Below are 20,537 nucleotides of genomic sequence, written 5' to 3'. Positions count from 1 at the left end.
AGATCTCAGGCCTACCCGCCTGATGTTTCCTGGTGATCAGAAGTTCTTGAGAACCTGCCTTGTGTTTCGGCCTAGGAAAAAAGCACATTTGCCTTCTCATTGCCTCCGCTTTGAARTAGCAGTGGCAAAAGTGTATTTCATAGTTTCTCACATCTTTCAAAAGTGGGAATGAAAGAAGCAAACGCTGAAGCCGTCCTGTCYGTCAGCAGAAAAGCAGCTGGTTTTAAGGAACCTAATGTCATGAAGTGCTCTGTGTTTGGGAAAAGGGGTCTTTGCACCATCGCTTCCCAGGCAGGTCCATGGCACAATGTCTGCTGCTTGTCATCGGTATTAATTTTCTTGCTTCCTAGTCTATATTTTGAGACTCTTTTCAGGAAGAAGGCTAAGAGGCGAGGGCGCTTTTGCTTCTCGGGGAAAGTCCTCAAAATGCCTCAAAACTGTTTCATGCAGGTCTTAGAAGTTCCACAAAGCTGGAAAACTCCTTCTTCACTTGGTGGGCTGCAGCAGTTCCTGGTTGGTTGTGCACGTGTGCACTTAAAAAGAAAGATATGGTTGTTAGCTGTAAGCATTTGGAAGAATTGCCGACAGCTCGGCATGGCAGTATTAGGTATTTTTCTTGCTCCAAAGCTTAATGTGCAATTCCAGGGTAGCTTGAGTCAGGGCTGTTGTCCTGACCGTAGCGAAATGGTCCTGCCCTTGCCYGGGGGAGCTTCTCTGACCCCGGACTAAACCTGTTGAGGCAACTGCAGTCCCTGAAAACGCATCCCTCGTTTAAGGATCCGTCTTTTGGCACTTCTCGCTCGCCGGCGGGCTCGTCGCGGCAGCAGGGGAGTGCCGGTGCGGACACGGGGAGCGAGAGGAGGCGGGGGCGTGGGARCAGGATTGCAGCAGGCCTGGCTTGCGGGGCTGGGGGCTGCCTAAACTGAGCAGGACGGGCTAGGACTGCTTTTAAAGGCTCGGCCTTAAGGGATCGGACCGAGACCAGCATCATGCCCGAGCCAAACGGACGTGGCCCCAGGCTGCCGGCCCGGCTTCCTCAGCGCCTCTGTAGCTTTGTGCTTTTACATCCGTAGTTCTAAAATCACATTTACATCATGCGGTATCACACGTTTTAACTCACAAGCACAGGATGGCCTCTTTTTCCCCCCTTCTTTGTGCCTTGTATTGTCATTTACACCTTCATAAAGTGGGTGTAAAATCCTAATGATCTAATCCAGTAGCGTTTAACATCGGCTTCTCGCCGTGAAATGCATACCGCGACGGTATAAGCAGGGAGCCGGTGGGGAAGTCGAGACCACGTGCGTCTAAAAAATCCCCCCCCCCTCCTCCTGCTGTTCTTGTTGAAGTCACATACTTACCASCGTTCTGAATCCTCATGTTGCTGCTTAGCAAATGCAGAAGGATGGGCAGTGGGAGAACGAAGATATGTGGGAGCGTTCGGGATGAAGCGATGAGCGACCGAGTGAATCACGCATTAGTCACGTCCCTCGCTGCACCACTGGAAAGCATCAGGCAGCAGCGCTGGGGAGCGCAGCGCCAAAGAGAGAAATCTGGTATTGAAAATAAAAGTAAGGTAGCAAAACGTCGAGCTCTCAAAAGCTAGGAAGTACTGGAATGAGTGTTAATTAAATCAATGTTAATGAAAACCCACTGGGCTTTTTTTTTCTTTTTCTTTTTTTTTTTTTTTCCCTTTCTAGCGCAGAACACGGAAAACTAACAGCATGTTTTATAAGCAACCGAGACGGGGTCTTGGCACGCAAAGTGGCGGACGGCAATGTGACCGGGAACGCAAGCAGCCTGGCCTCTAAGCGAGGGCGAGCTGGAGGCTCCCGCGCGGCTCTCTGCGCCCTCCGAGCGAGTCTCCGAGCTGAATAAAGGCAAATTGTCCTCTCCGGGAGCGAACTTGGCTCCGGAGGAGTTCCTAGCATTCGTTAGGATTCCCTGTCCCTTTTCCTGGCGTTTATGGAGAGTTTAAGTAACTCAAGTGTTCAAGCTCCTCTCATTCCCTGTAATGCCGTTTGAGAGCGATTTTTGTCTGAATAAGTATTATCGCTGTTTCTCCGGCAATATTATTGGTATTTTTTATTATTGGTATTTCTCTGCGCTTGAGATTCGGCCGAGGAGAGGCAGCAGGTTTCATCACATCGTGCCAGGCAGTGATTAAACGCCGCTCTGGCTGCTGTAGCCATATCGCTTTCCCTTATTTATAGCACGCTTCCGCGTTACGGGCTCGCGGGAGAGATCGGCCTGCTCGTGTCTGTAGAGCAGAGGTGTCCTGGCCGCTGTTTGCCTCCTGGATTTTGGCCTCGGCCGTGAGATTCAAAGCGGACCCAGGAGCAGGTGGAGTCCCGCGTCCCACGGGTGCAATGGGGTGCGAATTGCTCGGACGAATTCTGCTCGGGAAAAGCCAAGGGGAGACAGCGGCCGCTGGCCTGGCGTGCCACGCGTTTGTGCGGTCTTGCCGACGTCCTGAGTCCTCGGATGAAAGTTTGGGCTGCTGCGCTCTTCCTCGGCAGCTCTGGCGCTTGGCCTGCATCCATCCGCGTGCGCTTGCAGCGGGATGCAAGCGAATCTGGACCTGGGTTTAAATGATGATGCATGTGCATCCTCGGTGCTCCTGAGATGTCAGGACTTCATGATCCAGTACTCTGGGCTTGCCTAAATTCAGATTTTCTTATTTTAAAGCTGCTCCCCCTTACTTTGAAGCTGTCCGTAATCTTTCTGGCCTGTTTCCTAGATGCCTTCCCCTTCTTTGAGACTCCTCCATGTTCTCTGGACCCTTTCGTGGTCCTTCAGCCGGGTTTGCTGCTCCTCGTGCAGGCATCCTCACTGCTGCGGTGCGTGCCGTTATCCGTACGCGAGCACCCATAGGTCCCCCTCCCGCGAAGCTCCGAGGGCCTTCCGACGGCACATGGGTGCAATTTGGTGGAAGCGTCTGAAACGTGGCCCCTTCTGTAGGGACCAGATCCTGCATCCTGCCTGGTGACTCTTTCTCTGCTGCGCTCTCGTTATTTCCCTTGGTCTTCAGTTATTCTTTTCCTTTAGTACTTTGAGCGTGTTGGGGGGGGGTTGTCTGGTTTGGGGGTGAGGGGTTGAATATAGATTTTGGCCAAATTCTGTGAAGTCTTTCCAAGTTATTTTATCCCGTATGCRTTTCAGCGTGGGGTTTCCCATGTTCTAATGCCCTGGAGGTTGACGATACGTTTTCCAAACGTGCAGCTAGGAACAAGCTCCAACCATGAAGTTATGATTTCCTTTCCATATGTTAAGGCGAGACCATAGTTCCCAGTCCACCTTCTGCTGTGTCTGTATAGCGAATGGCACGATGCGCAGGGGAAGTATTTCTTTCCGGGTGGGGGAAAGCAAAGGGTGTTTTAACAGCTTAATAGTATCRCTTTATTCTGGCATCTCTATTGCTATGGTGAGTATTAACAGGGTCAACGTCCTCATCTTCTCCTTTCAGAGCTCCTGTCGCAAGCAAATTGTGAGTGAATGGCTTTTTGATTATTTCTTTCTAGTTGCTGCTTAGCTCTGCAGTGGAAATAAAATCTCTTTCTGCAGAAGATGAAAAGGCAGTTTCTAACTGAACATGTTTTGTTCTTTTTTTTTTCTCCCTGTCTTCCAGACTTCGTTTTATGGCAGATTCAGGCACTTCTTGGATATCATTGATCCACGCACTCTCTTTGTTACTGAGGTAATGTATATGCTCCTCGTTTTCTGAAAGTACTATGTATTAGACAGGTTTGGGTTAAAAACAATTTGTTCTGTGAACAGTGGAACTAACGAAGCCAGGTTTCCGATAGATTTGTGTCTCATGGTTGACTGATTCCCTAACCGACCTCTGTTAAACCTGCAGCTGAAACTTGTCCTTTATTAGACATCAGTGAATCCCCACCGAGCTGCCTGCCCATCTCCCGCTAATAATTTGCAATTCCCCTGAGCAATTTTCACTCAAATCTGCCAGAGATGTAGGAATTTTCTATCTGAGGACACTGCAGGTTTTCAGGAGAAACCGGAGCTGCGTAGATGGGAGTGCCCACGTTAAGACCTCGTGGAGGAGGGAAGCTGCAGCACGAGCTCCTTGTTGGACCGTGCACGCCTAAGAGGTGTCACGAGCACCGTAGGTACCGCGAAGATGTCGGTTTGCCCCGTTAGCCGACAGAAAACCCTTCATTAGCGGCCCTTCTTGCGTGGGCTCTGGTTTTAATCGGAGGTGGGCTCACACCGTGTTTTTTCTGTGGCCACACGCAGGGAGAAGACTTTTTCCGAGTAAGGTGGTGTAATTTTTCCATAGCAATTATCCGGTCTGAAAGGGGCTTTTAAGTCTCCTGACCTATTTGCATTTCATTAGTGTTGTCCAGCGTTACTGCATTTCACCACATTCACAAAATAGCCCACTAATAATTGCGGGGGAGGAAACCCTCGGAAGAAATATTCCTCCTGGTGATCTTAAGTTTTCTGGCCAGCAGGCAGAATTTGAGATTTTGCTTTCAGTGAGAGGCAACTGCTTTTCTTCTTTCGTTTTTTTTTCTCTTTCTCGGGGGTAGTATAAATTGAAAAAAATACATGCAAACTTCATTCTCAGGACACTGGGAGCTGAGCTGCCGGTTAGTTAGTGATAGACAGAGTCCAGTTCCTTACACGTCGTGACGGAAAAGTACCTGGTACCATTTTAAATGTTCTTTTTTTTTTTTTTTTTTTTTTTTTTAATCTGTTGGCTTCTTCCAAAAATATAACGCTAAGATGTACCGGGTAGCTCCTTTTGACCACCTCTTGGATGTGTGCCCAAGAGAAACGCAGGCAATAAAGCAGCTGTTTTCACACCATCAAATCGAAGATTATGCTTTCGCTTGTAAAAACACAGGTTCAGGTGAAGGATGAGATCAGTTTTCAAAAGCCGGCGTTGTTGATATGGAGCTCAGTCTGGGGAAGTAACCTGCTAGCAGAAGGACATCGCGATCCCAGGGAGAGATTGTTTGCCATCGGTGTCATGATAAAAGGGAATGAAAATCACAGCATTACCTGAGGATCCAGTGCACTTTGCAGATGCCAGAGCTGGTATTTAAAGAGATTGCAAGCGCATATGCCAGAATCGGAAACATTACCGTGCATTAAAGGCTCGGTGCTGCAGTGACCTTAACAGAGATTTAGCGTTAAGTACAACGTAACGCATATTGAAGGAGGGTATGCGATAGCCCGAGGAATCCTCCAGCCGGCATTTGGGGTGATGCAGAGGACTGCTATATATCGCTTGTGAGCTCTCTGTATATATCTTCAAAATTCTTATTGTGAAATTCAAAATCCACAGATTATATTTTGACTGTAGGGGCTAACCTGCTTTCCACGTTGTTTTTATACGGTAATATTGTGTTACCATATTCCACAATGAAGCTTGAACAAGTGGTGGCACAGGGTGGTTTCTAGGTGGAAAAGGAAAAGCCTTTTTAGAGACCCCCACTGGGTGGGAGAACCAGTTTACGCTAGTGAGGTGGTAACGGAGCAAAAGTCGGTTCATGTAAGGGGTCTTCACTACTAAACGATGCTTTCTGGAGTGAAGGAGAAGGTGCTTCACATGTAAAAGGGAATTGGATGTTAGAGAAGAGAGACAGACCATCTTTGACTAATTTTGCAGTGCACTGAGAATGCTAATTAAAAACCTAAAGAACGGTGAGGAAACTGAGGCTCAGACATGTCTGGATCGTGACAAGCATTGAAACACCATCGGTAAAACTCTATCTCAGAAGTATAATACAGGTGTTTGCGCTAGGAAGCTTTACGGAGTTGGTATTTGAAATGTTTCCGTAGACACACAAGCACGCTGCTTTACGGTCTTGTGCTCCAGGGTCTGGCAGAAGCTGTGCTTACGGTGCCAGGATACATTGGGGATGGAYGCAGGTCCTGGGGATCCAGGCAGCTGCTCCAGGAGGTCCTGATCTGGTCACCTGGAAGAGAAGAAATTGGGTGCGTGGCCCTGATGCTCGGGAAGGGAAATGCAGCAGGGCAAATTTTGCAGGCCAGCGTCGACTGTCTTGTTTTGTGTGTTTGTGAATCTTGAGTTGAGGAAGACTTGGCTGAACTCCTGTAAGACATTCAAACAGCTACTAGGGCTCTTTGAATCTGTCAGACTTTGTCTCCCTGAAGCCTAGTGCCACAGTGTTCCCGTGTCCAGATATTTCCTTTTTGTCGGTTTTCAGTCTTCTGCCTCTTAGTCTTCTCTGGTTATGTGGTATGACAGAAAAAGCATATGATTCTGCTCACCTTTCTCCAGGCTGTTGGTTTTGTATTCTTCATTACGCCTAGACTTCTTTTCTTTTCTTTTTTTTTTTCCTCTTTTTGGAGGAAAATTTGGTTGGGTGCAGATAATTCATCCAGTTCTGTTTAGTTAAAATTTCTCTTCCTTTGGGAATGTTTCCATGTTCTCACAATATTCTTTACCTTTCTCAAAACTCCCTTTAAGTCTGTAGCATGTGTGTGAGAATATACACGGAGCGTGTGTGTGTTGTGTATGTATACACAGGTGAGACGCAGGGAAAAAAAGAGCAAAATCTGAGTGATCCATTTTCATCCTGGTGACAAATACAAAGAACTGAGTGTCTCAAGCAATTCTGGATCCAAAACAAACCTCAACAGTGGAGAGATTTGGTTTCCTTCTATCTGAGCATAGATTTGAAATCCATCTTCAGGAATGATCTTCAGGCTTGGTGGCTCTCCACAGAAGGAGACACCTTGTCCCTTTTCTTTGGGTGTTTGAATTACATTAGAGTGATGCTTTGATAGACCTTCTGCAGCACATTGTGAAGTCTGCATTAGCTCTTTTGCCTGAGATAAGTCTCTTGGCAAAACAGACACTAATACCTGGTGTCATGGGAAGCACTTGTCAGAACATTAAATCTGCTTTGTTGGTTGACCTGCTTGCTGAGCTCTGTGCATCTGATTTTGTGCTTTAAAATACTTTGTGTGTATGTATGTGTAACCAAAAGCTGTTTGGTTTCATTTGATAATTTAAGTGGCAAATTAAAATCTATAAAGGGTTTGAAGGCAAAAAGATGAACAAGCAGCCGGTTACAGAGAGCTCCTTCCCGCTGACAGATGGCTGCAGCTTTTGGGCCCAGGTTCTCGGAGAACAAATAGATTGCTGTTTGTCTTGGAGGAGCTCACCAGCAAATGAAAAAAGTAAATAAATGTGTCTCTAATGAGAATGGAGGTTAATCCCATGGAAAATGCTGGGAAATGTAATAATGTTTTTTTTTTTTCCACTTCTTTTTTTAATTGCCGTGCATTACATCATTCCATCTTTCTGGTGGCTGATGATTCCTCTGCGTGAGGGAACCGAGCACAGTGACAGGGAGTATAATTTGAATTTTACCTGATTGACTCTATGGCGTTTTTTATTTTAGTCTCAATGACAATAATCTTACTCATTTATTTTTTTAATAAAGCAAATTCTTAACACAGTTAAAAACTGCCTTGTATTTTAGAGGTTCTTAAGCTGGAATCTTCATGGGATGCGTGGTAAGCATTAGGTTAGGTGTCACTGTACTGAGCAGTCTGTGAACTCCTGAAAAGAAGATATATATTTGTGCAAAGCGTATTGCAGTGGYGGAGTTGAAAGCCAGTTGCCCCAGTTTTATATTAGGAGTGTTCAAGTAGAAAGATTATCTGCATCAAACTTACCTACCAGTTTTACTTGCTTTCTGCRTGCTTTCTTGAAACAAAGCACCAAGCTTATGTCAGTATTGCATGTCACCTTTAAAAAGAGGATTTTCGTGTGTGCTAATTCATGTCATTAGTAGCTCTCTCATGAAATAATATTTGGCTRCAGCAAATTTGCAAACTTTCCCAATAAGCAGAAAAATGTGTCACTTCTCAGGTCAAGCCCAAGAAGTCTTGTCGCTGAGACCATGAGAAACCCCTYAGTGGGCGTAATGTCTATTTTCTGAAATGTGTGAGGTCAAAATGGTTGGAGTAATACTTTTAATTGCTCTGTAATTAAGGTTCCTTGGGAGAAGCAGTAGGGACCAGCAGATATTTTTATAAGGCTTACTCCATCTGACATGAGCCTGGACAGACTGTTAACACACTGTGGGAAGCTCTTCATGGAGGAAGCTGTAGATCTGACAATAATTCAAAGCAAAAGYCAAGTAAGAACTAAGAATTAAACTGTGCTCAGAGGGGCTGCGTGTTATCTGCTTGTACTTTATCTCATTGTTTAAAGCATAAATCTACAGAGCGCTGAGCATCTTGCATTCCCATATTTGGGTTTAAAATGGAAGCAGGATTAGATGTATGTTATTTATATGAACGATACCTTCTTACTCAGCAGATTGACTGTCTGTGTTTATTCAGTGTCACATCTGCTGGCTCTACTTGAACAAAAAGTTTCTGGCTCCTGTTGTCTGTCACTGTAGATCCAATACAATAGGGCCAGCTGGAGTCAAGTCTGCCGTATGTATCATCCCATCGACTGGTGAGAAAAAATTGGAAACTGTTGCATCACTGGAGGCAGAGCACAGCTGGATTTCCGTATCTCGCGTTGAGTTTGCGGTGCCRACGGGCAGAAGCGTCTCGCTTTGGTTTGTGCGCTGAGTAAGTCAGTCCTGGCCTGAGCCTTAGGCCAGGGAAACTCGCAGGAGGCCAGAGCTAAGGCAGCTTCCAGCCCCAGTGAAGCCCCATCCAAGCAGCGTGAGATGCACCCTGCTCAAGCAGGCCCTGTCCCATCTTTTCATTGTAAAAGCCCAGGACTCTGGGACTCAAAACTTGACTCTTTCTCTTGATTCCGTAACAGTAGCGATGTCGTGCTACTGGCACAGTGACTGTTATTCTGGCCTGTATACGCACATATGGTTTTCTGGAGGCAGCTCTAAGCCATGTGTAGGCATCAGTTGAGATCCAAGACAAGAGGAGGCACAGATCTCCAACAGAAACGGTGTGCCCTTGAGCACAGAGGACAAGGTAGAAAATCGGCAGAAGAGCTCACCTGCTGGAAGGGGGTGTTTGGCGCATGTACATTAGTACAGTCATTTATGGGACCCGATGCCATTGTGTCCTCTGTCCCACCACAGTGCCRAAATGACGGCCACGAGGGACGCTGGGTGCTGGCACTGGATTCCTGGAGGTGGCCATCTGCTCAGTCTGATGTGTGCTACTCTGTCCTGCTGGCACCTTAGATTTTGTTCATTGTTTTCCTTTCCTTGCAGGGCAAAACTAGGCTCCTGRTAATGTCATCTTCTAGTCACTCCCTTCTTGCGGTGTGCCATCATGCGTACTGGTGTGAGTAAGGAGTGTCTCTGCAGGGACAGAAGCTTCCTGCCGGAGCAGGTCTGCAAGCGTGCTTCAGGCAAAGAGCAGCTGAGTCCATGCCTGTTGCTCCGGGCCAGGGCAGAGCAGGTTAGATTAGTTCTTTGCACTAAAACCTGTGGGCTGAATCTGAGCCAGTCTAGCCAAACTGAACCAGGTACTGTTTCTGGGCTCTGCAGGCAACTGGTATGGCTTGTGTCCATGCAGCTGAGCTCTCTTCCTCCCCAAAAGATGCGTGCTGGCAGCTGTCCTGGCCCACATGAACTCCCAAACCATGACCAGGAATCATTTGGGAGAGGGATAGTTGGTCCGAATCAAAACCATGCCAGAGACCATGCTGATAGGTGACCAGTATTGATGTCTGCAGGCTCATGYCCAGGCCCTGGCTGGTCTAACGGCACAGCTGTAGCCATAAAGTTTGGTCACGCAGTTTAACGGGAGCCCGTTGCACCGTTCTCATGGCCTTAGCGACCCGAGATGTAGTCCAAAAGACTCTCTTTCTTAAATTGCGCTCGGCACGAGGCAAAGATTGAACCGTTGTTCAGAGGTTKTTGTTGTTGTTGTTGTCTCGATAGCGTTTCCCAGGTGGATGCTCCTCCGGCTGCTGTGGTGGAGCACTAAACGTTGAGTTTGTGTGCCTCTGCCTTGCTGAGCTCAGTAGATCCCTGGCACTGCTTCTGGTTTTAGGTTTGTAAGAACATTCTCAGGGTACAGATGGTCTGTCTAGCACCCTATTGTGAGAACTGAGACCCCATAATCCACCACTAGAAGTGCTGTGGTTTTTATGAGAAAAGGGGTATGAAAGAAATGTCGCATACTAGTAAAAACTGTAGTTGCAGAGTGGTGTTTTTTTTTCTTTTAAACAGTGCTTTAAAAACTCAAGTGACATTTCTCCCTACAAATAGCTGTATTAAAAAATAAATAAATAAAATCAAGCAACAATAAATATTGAAATGGTAGCGCAACCTCGTAGGCAGTGTGCTTATAGACCTCTCTTATCCCTGTTAAAATGGAAATGCAGTGTAATCTTAGCTGTGAACACATTACCAGCTACCGTAATAATGCTGTGCTGTGCTGAAATGCAGGGAGCGGGGTTGGTTGGCATTCTGAGCTGCTGCACGCTGTAAAGTTATTTCCTGTCTTTTTGGAGGTTCAAGTTGTTAAGAGCTTGCTTGGCATTCTAGAAGGGTACGAGGCAACCACGTATTTTCACTGTTAAAATATTGAGGCTGTGAACGGTTCACTAAAACTACCTGAACACCTCCAAGCCATTTGGAAGATGTCATCTTAACGTGATCCTTGCATTTAACATTCCTGTTTGCTTTCTGCACCACTTCTTGCAAACTGTAGGAACTAGCAGCAATTTTGTCCTAGGACTCTTTTTCTTTGAGAAAGTTCCCTCTCTCTCTCTCTCTCTCTCTCTCCCCACCGAGCTGAAAGGAAATTCATGAAGACTGCAATTTTAAAAGCAAAATTGGGCCTTTTTGTTTTCTGTTTGTTACCATACTAAACAAGATGGGATCTGGCCAGGGTTGTTATAGTAACTACTAAGATTTCCTCAAGAGAAGGAGAAAAAAATAGAACACAGACCCATTCATCTATTACTTCCAGTTTTTCATTCAGAGTTACATGCTGTTCTGTGTAGATAATTTGCAAGACACACAGTGTAGGTAATCTCAGTGACAAAAAACATACCAATAATGAGCACAAATGGCTCTCCAAAATGTTGTGCTGGCACTACTGGTTTATTTTTTTTTTTTTTAGATTTGGAGGCGAGAATGGTAGTCTTCCCTGGATCTGCAGTTATTAGCTATTCAGCTGGCTCTGGCTCTTCACCTCTGGATTTTGGCTTGCAATACCAGACTATCTGAAATGTTACACAATTGTATTTTATTGATATGCAGGGTAGGTAGTAGCTTTTTCCTACCTGAACTAATGTGATGGTTTTTAAGCAAATAACCATGAGACTCATAATGCAAGAAGCCATCAAGAAGAACTAAAAGGGAGTCATGTCCTGTTATAATCTTGTATGATTATTTTTCTTCATGCACTAGAAATGCTCACTTGAAAAAGCTTAAAAGTTGTATTTGTTTTTCAGGGCTGTGGTGGTTCATAGTCTTCCTGTGATCAACCAGTACTCTAACTAGGTCTTTCTCCTAGTCCAAGTTCTTTCACAGTTCATTAATAAACAGGATTGTAAAGAACAAAACTGTCCCTGCAATGAGGAGGCCCAGCATGTTAAACAGGAGAGTAGGTTTGATGCTCTTCCGCATCTTCTTGTGTTTCCGCAGCTTCTACATGGTACGTGGGTTCCTCCTATCTGCTAGGACTATTTGCCTCYTCTGTTGGAGAGGCGAGATGCAAGAAAGGAAGAGGAACCAGAGTGCTTGGCGAAGGAGAGCGCTTCCAGCTGCAGAGCTCTGAGTGTCTAGCAGAAAGCCATGCYGTTCCCCAAGCGCCTGGCCACGCGTTAGTCCGACTGGGTTTCATCCCATTGCCGTATGCTACTTCTCAAGCTCAGCGTTTCTTCCCATACAAGGTCTCAGTCCTCTTCCTAGGAGCAGTGCATCCCAGTACTGCATCACTAGTAATCGTCATCATAACCCATAACTCTTCCTTTTTGTCCAGCGTCAGTAGTGAATAGGAAATTGGCTCAACATCCGTCTCTGAGGATTGTTTCTAGGAGTGAAACTAGTTTTCAGTTCCTTGTCAGTCATCATCTGCCACTTCTGAAAGGGGAAGATCTGTTCGTAGGACACAGCCCTGCCACAGTTACTAGCCTGTGTTCATCCTACTAGGAAGATGTGTAACTTCATGTGTAACTTTGGCTTAAACAATAAGCACTCATTTTTTAAGCCTGTGGGATACTGGATAGAGGTGGAAAAGTATGGCAAGTGATTAGTCTTATTCCCTTTAGTATCCAGATCAAGCTTATTTATGCTTCTAAAGAAAATAAGGTTCTTCCAAGAAAGGACCTAAATGTTAATGCCATCACTTGCGCAGTAAAATGGTTTATTCAGATAAGTTTAAATCTTAAGAGAGACTTAGTGTGTCTGTGCCTAAGGGAAGGGGGGTTAAGACATGTACATTTGTTGCTGACAGTGGATGCTGCCAGCTTGTTGGTGCCAGGGGATACTGCGCTGGAAGGGAAGTCCACTGAACATTGCTAAATACGGGGAAACCTCATCTGGCTTGGGCCACCCCTGAGCTGCAAGCGGTTGGGAGCTGGGAGAGTTCTTACGGGAAACATCACTTCTGTTTGCCTGGTTCTCGCTTTTCCCTGTGCATCTGCTTATGGGCACTGTTGGAGAAAGTCTGAGCTAGATGGATGTTTTTTCTGAGCCAGTAATGAAAGGTTTTTTTGTTTGTTTTAAATAATTCTCTGATTCTTGCAATGCATGGTGTTTCCACAGCCTGCTTTTAGGTGAAATCGGTGATTGCCCAACCTGTCAAGCAGTGGGGAGATTCTTGTACACACCTTCTTACTCATCTTCAATACTCTGTGAAATTGCTCATAACTGAGAAAAGTAGCTTTCTAATTTTCCTAATTCCCCTATGAAATAGGAATAGAAGAGAGCAAAAGAAAGTTCTCGCACCTATCACTAGGAAATTATCCAGATTTCTGTTAATTATCTTTCTTTTGATATTCTGCATGTTCTTAAAATAACCTAGTCCCGTTCAGGAAGGGGAATGAACACCGTACCAGCCTAGGGTGATGCCAAACTCCAGGAGTGGATCCAAGTCCAGCTGACAGAGAAATCCAGCCTGCTTCTGGGAAGTCTAGAGCAAGGGTGAGAAGGGCACTGAAGTGCGAGAAGGACGATCAACGGTCCCCTTCTGCAGGGGCTTGGCAGGCATGCTTCATGGGACAGGCTCAGTCAGAAAGGGAGCCTGAAACGGTCGGGTTAACACTGGAACAGGGCAGAAAACATTTACAACAACATAATGTTTTTAAAAGCCTTGTTGGCTTATGGGTATGTAGTGCTCTGATTCGTAGCAGTCTTTGCTTTGAGAACAGGTTCACGGTCTTCTCGTTTAGCCCCAAAAGGGTCAAAATGTGGCTGCGTCACCTAAATCAGATTTGCTTTAATACAGGCATCTGCATCCCAGGCACCTCCACGATTTCAGCAGGGGAGAGGTGAGAATTTGTCGCTTGATACATGTGCGTAGTGACACGCTGCAGTGAGCTTCGGTCTAGTAGCACTGACCTCCGCTTTAGCATTCGGACAGACCAAGCCCGAGCTCTGAGGCCACGTTTCCCCGAGAATATGTGGTTGTTTCCAGAGTTCATTCCTACCTCTGATATTGAGGCTTATTTGGCATCTTTGTACAGACTTTCCGCTTCTGTTGAGTAGCTGCTAATCAGTGCAAGGGAATGAGATACGAAATACCAGGGCAGAAAATACGCGACGCTTGGGATATTAGCGTAGCCCGTGCAAAACCGGTCACGAATCCAACCCCAACACCCTTGCTCTGGTGAGTGAAGGAATTAACACTTCTCCAAATGTCTCGTGCTGCATGTTGTAAAGGCACTAGTCATTCATTAGCTGCCACTCTCAGGTTGGCGTAACTGCTGGCGCTTCCAAGAAAACAAAGTCCCCTTTGATGTTTGCATGAAAGGGAGAAAAGTAGCCTCCCCGCGACTGATCCCGCGTACAAGCGGACCTAATGAGCTGGAAGGATACTTGCCTTATTTACGAGACGGTGTGAGACTAGCGCTTGTAATGATCGTGAGGGGCCCTGACACTATTACGGTAAAACCACAGGTCTTTAGATGAGTCATAATCACACTGCATGTTATTTTAGACAAAATATTCTCTATTTGTAAAATGTCCTCGGGCGCTAATATTATAAAAACTGCCGCCACCACAGCTAGTGCAGAAATGTCAAATGAACTCCATGTTATTCATCTGGATGATAGATAACCTGCAGCAATCTTTTTAAAATGTTAATCTGAATGGCTTGTTTGGCTTTGAATATTTGGGAACCATTACTCAGTTATCTGCTGCTTTCTGCAGGCTTGGATAAGCAGATTTAACCCCACCAAAGCCACCATTTATAACCTGACTTGTTCTTCTGTAGGTGAAATTATTTCAGCAATAATAAATAAGATTAAAAAAAACCCTCTTTGACTGCTTCAACTGCAAAAGATTCTCCTTTTATATGAATAACTGTTCTGGGAGTAAACTGATGATTCTGACAGGCTGGTAGCATGGCTTAATACCCTCGTGATCACTTAAACACATGCARTGTATTTATTTTTCTGTTTTATCACAATGTGAAGAAGATCTTTATTTGCACGTGCAGTTATTTTAATTGCTAGGGTTTTCACATGCATGCTTGTTGATATTCCAGTTCTAATTTTAACTGCACCAATGACTTGATACCAATTCTTGRTATTTTTAGAGAGAACATAATTGATTGATAGCAAAAAAGCAACAAGCAACTCAATGGGTGTGCACCAGGCACCGTRACAAAGCAGCACAAGTTAGCAGTTCTGCATCCTGGTACTTTGAGTTCCATCTGAAGTATACGGAAAATGTCACGGCAYTTAAGATAAATTAACCCAACTTGATCTCCGATACGTAGCTACAAAGTGGGGCTATTACGCTGTCTTGCATCCCCTTAAATGCTAGATTTGGTAGAGCTGCCTTTCTTTATACTGCGGTGCTGGAACTCGGGCTCAAATTTGCTGCACTGTAACTTTTGAGTGGGCATTGAATTCTTGGGGGTGATGGCTTATACCTTACTATACAAGCCTGTACGTGCAGGCTTATACCTTGCTTCTCCCTTCAGCAATCTGAATGTGTTTGCTGGTGCATTTTAGATGGAGCTCTCCAGGACTTGCATTGGGAGGGGGTGTGGGAGCAAAGTCAACTCTTCAGTCTTTCTCGGAAGTTTCCCTCTCGACATCACTGGGAGATGTTCATCTGAGAGTTTGACACGTGGAGTGAATCAGTTCCTTAGAAATCTGTTCTGCGTTAGGTATAAATGCATCCTTTTTGTCTTAAGCTATTTCCTGTTTTATATTGTACGTGTAGAAGGACCCATCGCAAGGTGTGCATGAAAGAAGATGTGATTGCATAACTTAAAGGCATTGCCTTAGATAAATCAATTCCGTGCAGAACAAACGTTGCTGACTGTTTTATTTGCAGAGTCGTCTGAAAGAAGCCGTGCAGCTGCTGGAGGATTATAAGCATGGAACTTTACCCCCAGGAGTCACCAACAAAGAGGTAAGAGAAAAAAGTCTAGCTACCTTTCTACTCCTTCGTGCCGTCCAAAGGGGAATCCGTGTCTCCAGTCAAATGCAGGATTGCTTTACGTTTTTGGTGTTTGTGCTGTCAGCATCTGGTGCTGGATGGGTTCGGTTGTATTGCTGACCGTTACAGTGGAGCTGCCGGTCCTTCATAGCTCAACTGCCAGTACGCTATGGAGAAGTTGGGCTGTTTTGAAATCTCCATGTTACAAATGCTGCTGAACAAAAGCGGTAGCGAGGAGCTTGCAATAAAAAAACGTACAAGGTTTTTATATAGAGTAAGTAGAAAACTTGTTTTTTTCTGCTTGCACAATTACTGATTATCTTTGATCAACGCTAGTGCTCCCCTTTCCCTTGCAAAGTGTGTTTATTATTAAGAATTCCAAAAAAAAAAAAAAGCAGCTTCCTGTGCTTTGGTGAAGGAGAGCTTGCTGTTGGTTTTGCAGGTTTTTATACCAGCAACCGTGGTTCGGGAGCCCTCTCTCCTGCTGTGCTCCCGTTGAAGGTTATAAAAATTACCGTTCCTTCACTGAAATAGAGGGCTGTCATCTGGGCCACAGCTAACCTGGTGGATGTCCTCATGGTGTAGAATATGTTTTCAAAAGTGGTACTTCTTACGAGATAGCATTGCGACTGTTGGGATACCTAAGCATGGAATAGATTTGCTAAAGGAGGTTGTAAAAACCCTACTGATGGGAAGTTCTTAGCACAGTTTGACTAGAAGAAGGTAGTTTTTGGTAGAACTTGATCCTGCTTTGAGACAGAGGGGTGGACTAGGTGATCTCTCTCATCTATATAAGTACTTAAAACTTGTGAAATCTGAGGCAAGTATTGCAGAGGGGCTAGGCTGCATTTTGAGCCTTTTATGTCCAGATCACTAGCGTTAAAATGAAATAGCTGTGACTTTTCTTTAGGTGTTCTCTCACTCTTTTTTCCATATTTGCTGGTGTGTGGACACCTTACTGTAACACCAGCACAAGGGCTCTTCTGTGGATTGTGTCTGTACAATATCTAGCATAAGACACTTCAGTCCTAAGTCATATCATGATATAAAATATTGGTAAAAAGCATAAACAGACTTTGTTGCAAGGCTAGAAATGCAGAACTTCGTTCTCCTGAGTTAGTGCTTTAGTCCTTAGTGCTATCTTAACCTTCGGATTGTCCTGTCTCCCAGCTCTCCATCGCGGCATTTCTACAGTGGTGACGTTCATAAGCGCCCAAGATTAAAAGGGAAAAGTACAGAACAGCGTTTTGTTGGCAGACCTGTTTCGGGAGTTACAAGAAGAGACTGTGACAAAGGACTGGTGCAGCTCTGAAGTAAACAATGACAGAAACGATAGTGTGTTCTTCTCTTAACTCCCTGCAGGTTAAAGGACCTTTTTATTTCTTCTCCTGTACATGTGTGATAGTTGCTTTTCGTGTAAAGAAGCTATAGGATGTAAATGAAGAAAACTGAGGTTTGTGTTCACTTTAGGAAGAGGCTACTTATGAGGTGGGTGCTGTTTAGGGAAAGAGGCACTGCTCCAACAAAAACTAAGTGGGAATTATCCCCTCCCTGTGTGATTTGCTGTACGGGGCATCGCTCTCGTGGTCATTTGATGTCACTACGTTCTGTCAACCATAATTTGATGGTAAGAAAAAGAAACCAGAGCTCAGGAGAAGAGGAAAGCAAGGAATGATGCAGCAGCAGATGACTCAGTTCCCATCTGCCTTAAGGCAGATGAAGTACAAGTCATTCACTGTGGCAAGCCACGCAGGCTTTTGACCTATATTTCTGGGTTTGCGTAGTGATAAACCTAGGGTATACCCAGAGTTCATTCAGAATTGCATTGAGAGAGAGGAAAAAAAAGTGTCATATGTTACTTGTTTCCCTCAGCCATGACAATATAAGCATGAGGCTGACTTTATTATGCAAACTGGAGGAATTCAAGTGTGAAGTAAAGGTATGGGATGGAGGAGGAAAGTGAAAATGAGGCCAAAAATGTCTTTCCTAGAAAAAATGTCAGCACAGCAGTGTAAAAAATAATAAAAATACCGAACAGTTTATCTTGATCACAGTGTAAATTGTGTTAGGGGGTCTTAAGTGGGCTCTGCTGACAGATGGCTTGTTCCTACATTTGACTGTAGGATAAGTAGCTTTCCCAAGGAGCTGGATACCGCTTTCTTCAGTGATCAAATTCCAGAAGCAGCCATGAAGCCTGGGGTAGGAGTTGCAGCATGTACCTGTTATTGTGTTTAAGTATCCTTTGCTGCGTTAATTAAACCAAACAGCGGGGAAGGATGAGCTAGTCTTGGGTGGATCCCAGCAGCAGGCTGTGAGACACGAGTGTTCACCTGTGACACTGCAACCTCTGTAGAGAGGGTGACAATGGAAGGGACTTGAAAGCGGATGATAGATCAGCGTGCTCAGGCTACAGCGTGACAGGAGTGACAGACCGTATTTAAGAAGCAGCCGAAACTGGCTCGTTAACCTGGGGAAATGATTTGTGAAGCCAGCAGGCATCAGTCCTTCTTTGCTCCTTGAGTTGGTTGGTTGTAAGGAATGATCAAACTCCTTAACGGTTGAACAGGAGAGGCAGGAACTGCATACCGGGCCATAGGTAAAGGAGGTTGCTGCTATGGATGAAAACCGTCAAAAAGGCTGAGTCTTTCTAAGGAGAAAGTGTTTCTTCCCTTTTGTCGCTGTGGTTTGTCCCGACACTCTTGTAAAGTGGCTGGAAACTTAATGACTGCAGAGGCAGCCGTTGTTAATGCTGTCGTTTTTGGAAGTGAAAACTGAGTTACAGCGAAGTGAAACAGTTTTCCACTTAGGTATGCCAATGCCCCTGGTAAAACTGAGAAGAGAATCTAAGTCTCCTGATTTTCAGCCCAGTGTCCTAATCCCAGAGGTTCCCCTTCTTTTGGGAGGGCCAAGGATGGGATCTCCTTCTCCTAGGAAGGAACTGTTGACTTTGCTTACAGAGAGACTGCTTTGATCTGGTCTCCTCCAACAGATCGCATGCATTTTGGTTCCAAAAACTTATGATGAGGATTTTAACGCCTAGATCCCCAAATTAGCACTAGTGTAGGCCACATCTTCTCTTAAGCTTTAAAAGGTTACCAGAAGGCTTGAGATGAGCAGATCAGATGCCTTTGATTCTAAAGAGGATGGAAAATACAATTTTACTTCTAGTTTCTTAAAAGGACTGGGCAAAGCATGTATGGGAGATTGAGGTAGCAGTGTGGGGCAATAGATGTGCCAAATAGGTTTTGATACTTTCATGGTCCCTCTGGGTGTAGGTGAATGGCAGCTTCCACCTAGGTTAAGCAAGGAGCTTTCCAGCATGTCGATGGACCAGCCAGCCCTTGGGTTATGACAATGATGTCCCTTGAGGGATGTCTGACAGTCTCAAATCCCTTATGTCTGAATATTTTTGCCCTCCTAAGCATGCTCTTGAGTGAACTTGAGTAAACTACCTGGCTGTGTTTGCTTGCAACGAAAGGTGGTGAAAATCTTCAGCGTACTATTGTAGATTATAGGTTATGAGAGAATTGTTGTAGCCAAATGGGTGAGATATCTCTATCCTTTAAAGCAGAACCATCAATTTAGAAATAAACTCAGCCGGTAGGAGGGCATTACTTTGCAGTTCTAAGCTGTATAAAGGAAAAACCACAATTAACCATTGCACATGTAGATATTCCTGGGAATGCTCTTTTCTTTGCATGAAAGGTAATCTTTGTAGGCTTTTAGTGGCATTGGTTGTTTCCTTCCCCTGTGGTATTCTCTTGTCATGGAGCTCACTTTGTATCGTTTTTCCCTTGGTTACTGCTGCGCTGCAGTCACAAAATAACGCTGATTTTTTTTTCTGTTCTTTAACTTCCTTTGTTTTGTCTGTCCTCTTCTTTTTCTCTTACTCAGGCTAGACATTGCCCCCAAATTGTTATGGAAAGCACTGTTCCTTTTCCAAATAACTGTAACTAATTTTCACTTTTCCTGGTGATGGCCCTGTCTACCAAACAACTAATGGCCTAGATGATCTGTAATAAAATGAGGCTTCACCGAATGTTGAGGTTGTGGTGGCATGATGCATTTGGTACTTCTCATGTTGGTCAGTCATAGCCAAATAATCTCTTTCCTTCTTTGAGGCAGAGAGGAAGATCTAACTATACATCTGATGAAAACAGGGCTGTAAACGTTGTCTCTGCTTGGAGGACTTGTGGCCGGCAGCAGCTCTGAGCGTACGTCATGGGACTTGTTCTCTGAGCATCAGTTGTTGTCTAACTCGGGGGCAGAGGAGAAGCTTGAGGGAGCATGCGGGGAGATCTAGCTAGCTGGCAAGCTTACCGGTACTGAATTACATACGAGCGTGCCAGATATACACAGCTGTAAGCGTCTCATTAATTACAGGGGCATTTGCAGAACATACGATGGGCTGGTTGATTGCTTTGGGGGAAGGGAAGCATCTCCCTTGCATTGATTTCACCCCAGATTTTCCATCGGTGAACCGAAGAAGTTTGGAGAACACCGTGTTGTTTTGCTTCCCCAGGCTGAGTTGCCGTTTTTATGGTTTCTGCATGCGCCACTCTCTGCAGGATGGACTTTGGCTACAAGGCAGTAAGTTGAGGAGATATTTCCTATCATTTTAGGTGACTCTGCAGTTGTTCTAGTGCTGGTTGGGAAAAGGGACCCAGTGCAGCTCGGATGAGGTGCTTGCTTTGGGGAGAGGGGCTCATGTGCCTGTGTTGATGGTGGAATAAGTGACTGAGCCGTCCGATGTTTTATGTAGCTGGTAACCAAGTATGTCACGTACTCCCCGACGCACTGAGCAAGTTGCCACATGCTGGCAGAAAAACAGCAACCAGGAGGTAATTTGATTTCGACTTATTTTAACCCTGTTTCACTGTGGGCAGAGCTAATCGCTTGAGAGGTTTGTTTGATTTTCTGACTGATCTGCTTCTGTGGTGCACCATGTTTGACAGTGTTCAAACTCTTTCCCCCCCCCCC

The 20,537-nt window shown here is 45.1% G+C and overlaps 1 protein-coding gene across 8 annotated transcripts in view; it reads left to right on the top strand.

The window, feature by feature from the left end:
• Window positions 1–20,537, top strand: part of SFXN5 (sideroflexin 5) — a 109,565-nt gene that overhangs the window by 10,596 nt on the left and 78,432 nt on the right. For 6 of the 8 annotated variants that reach the window (XM_026072766.1, XM_026072760.1, XM_026072762.1 and 3 more), the window contains exons 2-3: window positions 3,626–3,694; window positions 15,453–15,530. In XM_026072766.1, coding sequence (XP_025928551.1) covers window positions 3,626–3,694; window positions 15,453–15,530 — 147 coding nt within the window. Of the gene's footprint in view, window positions 1–3,625; window positions 3,695–11,061; window positions 11,203–15,452; window positions 15,531–20,537 lie in introns of those variants that run through there. The other 2 variants (XM_026072765.1, XM_026072764.1) reach the window with 2 other exon arrangements.

Source organism: Apteryx rowi, unplaced genomic scaffold (assembly GCF_003343035.1).
Source record: "Apteryx rowi isolate R43461 unplaced genomic scaffold, aptRow1 scaffold_35, whole genome shotgun sequence".
Taxonomy (NCBI): Eukaryota; Metazoa; Chordata; class Aves; order Apterygiformes; family Apterygidae; genus Apteryx; species Apteryx rowi.
The sequence above is the reverse complement of the archived record's forward strand: the minus strand, read 5'-3'. Positions and strand labels throughout refer to the sequence as shown.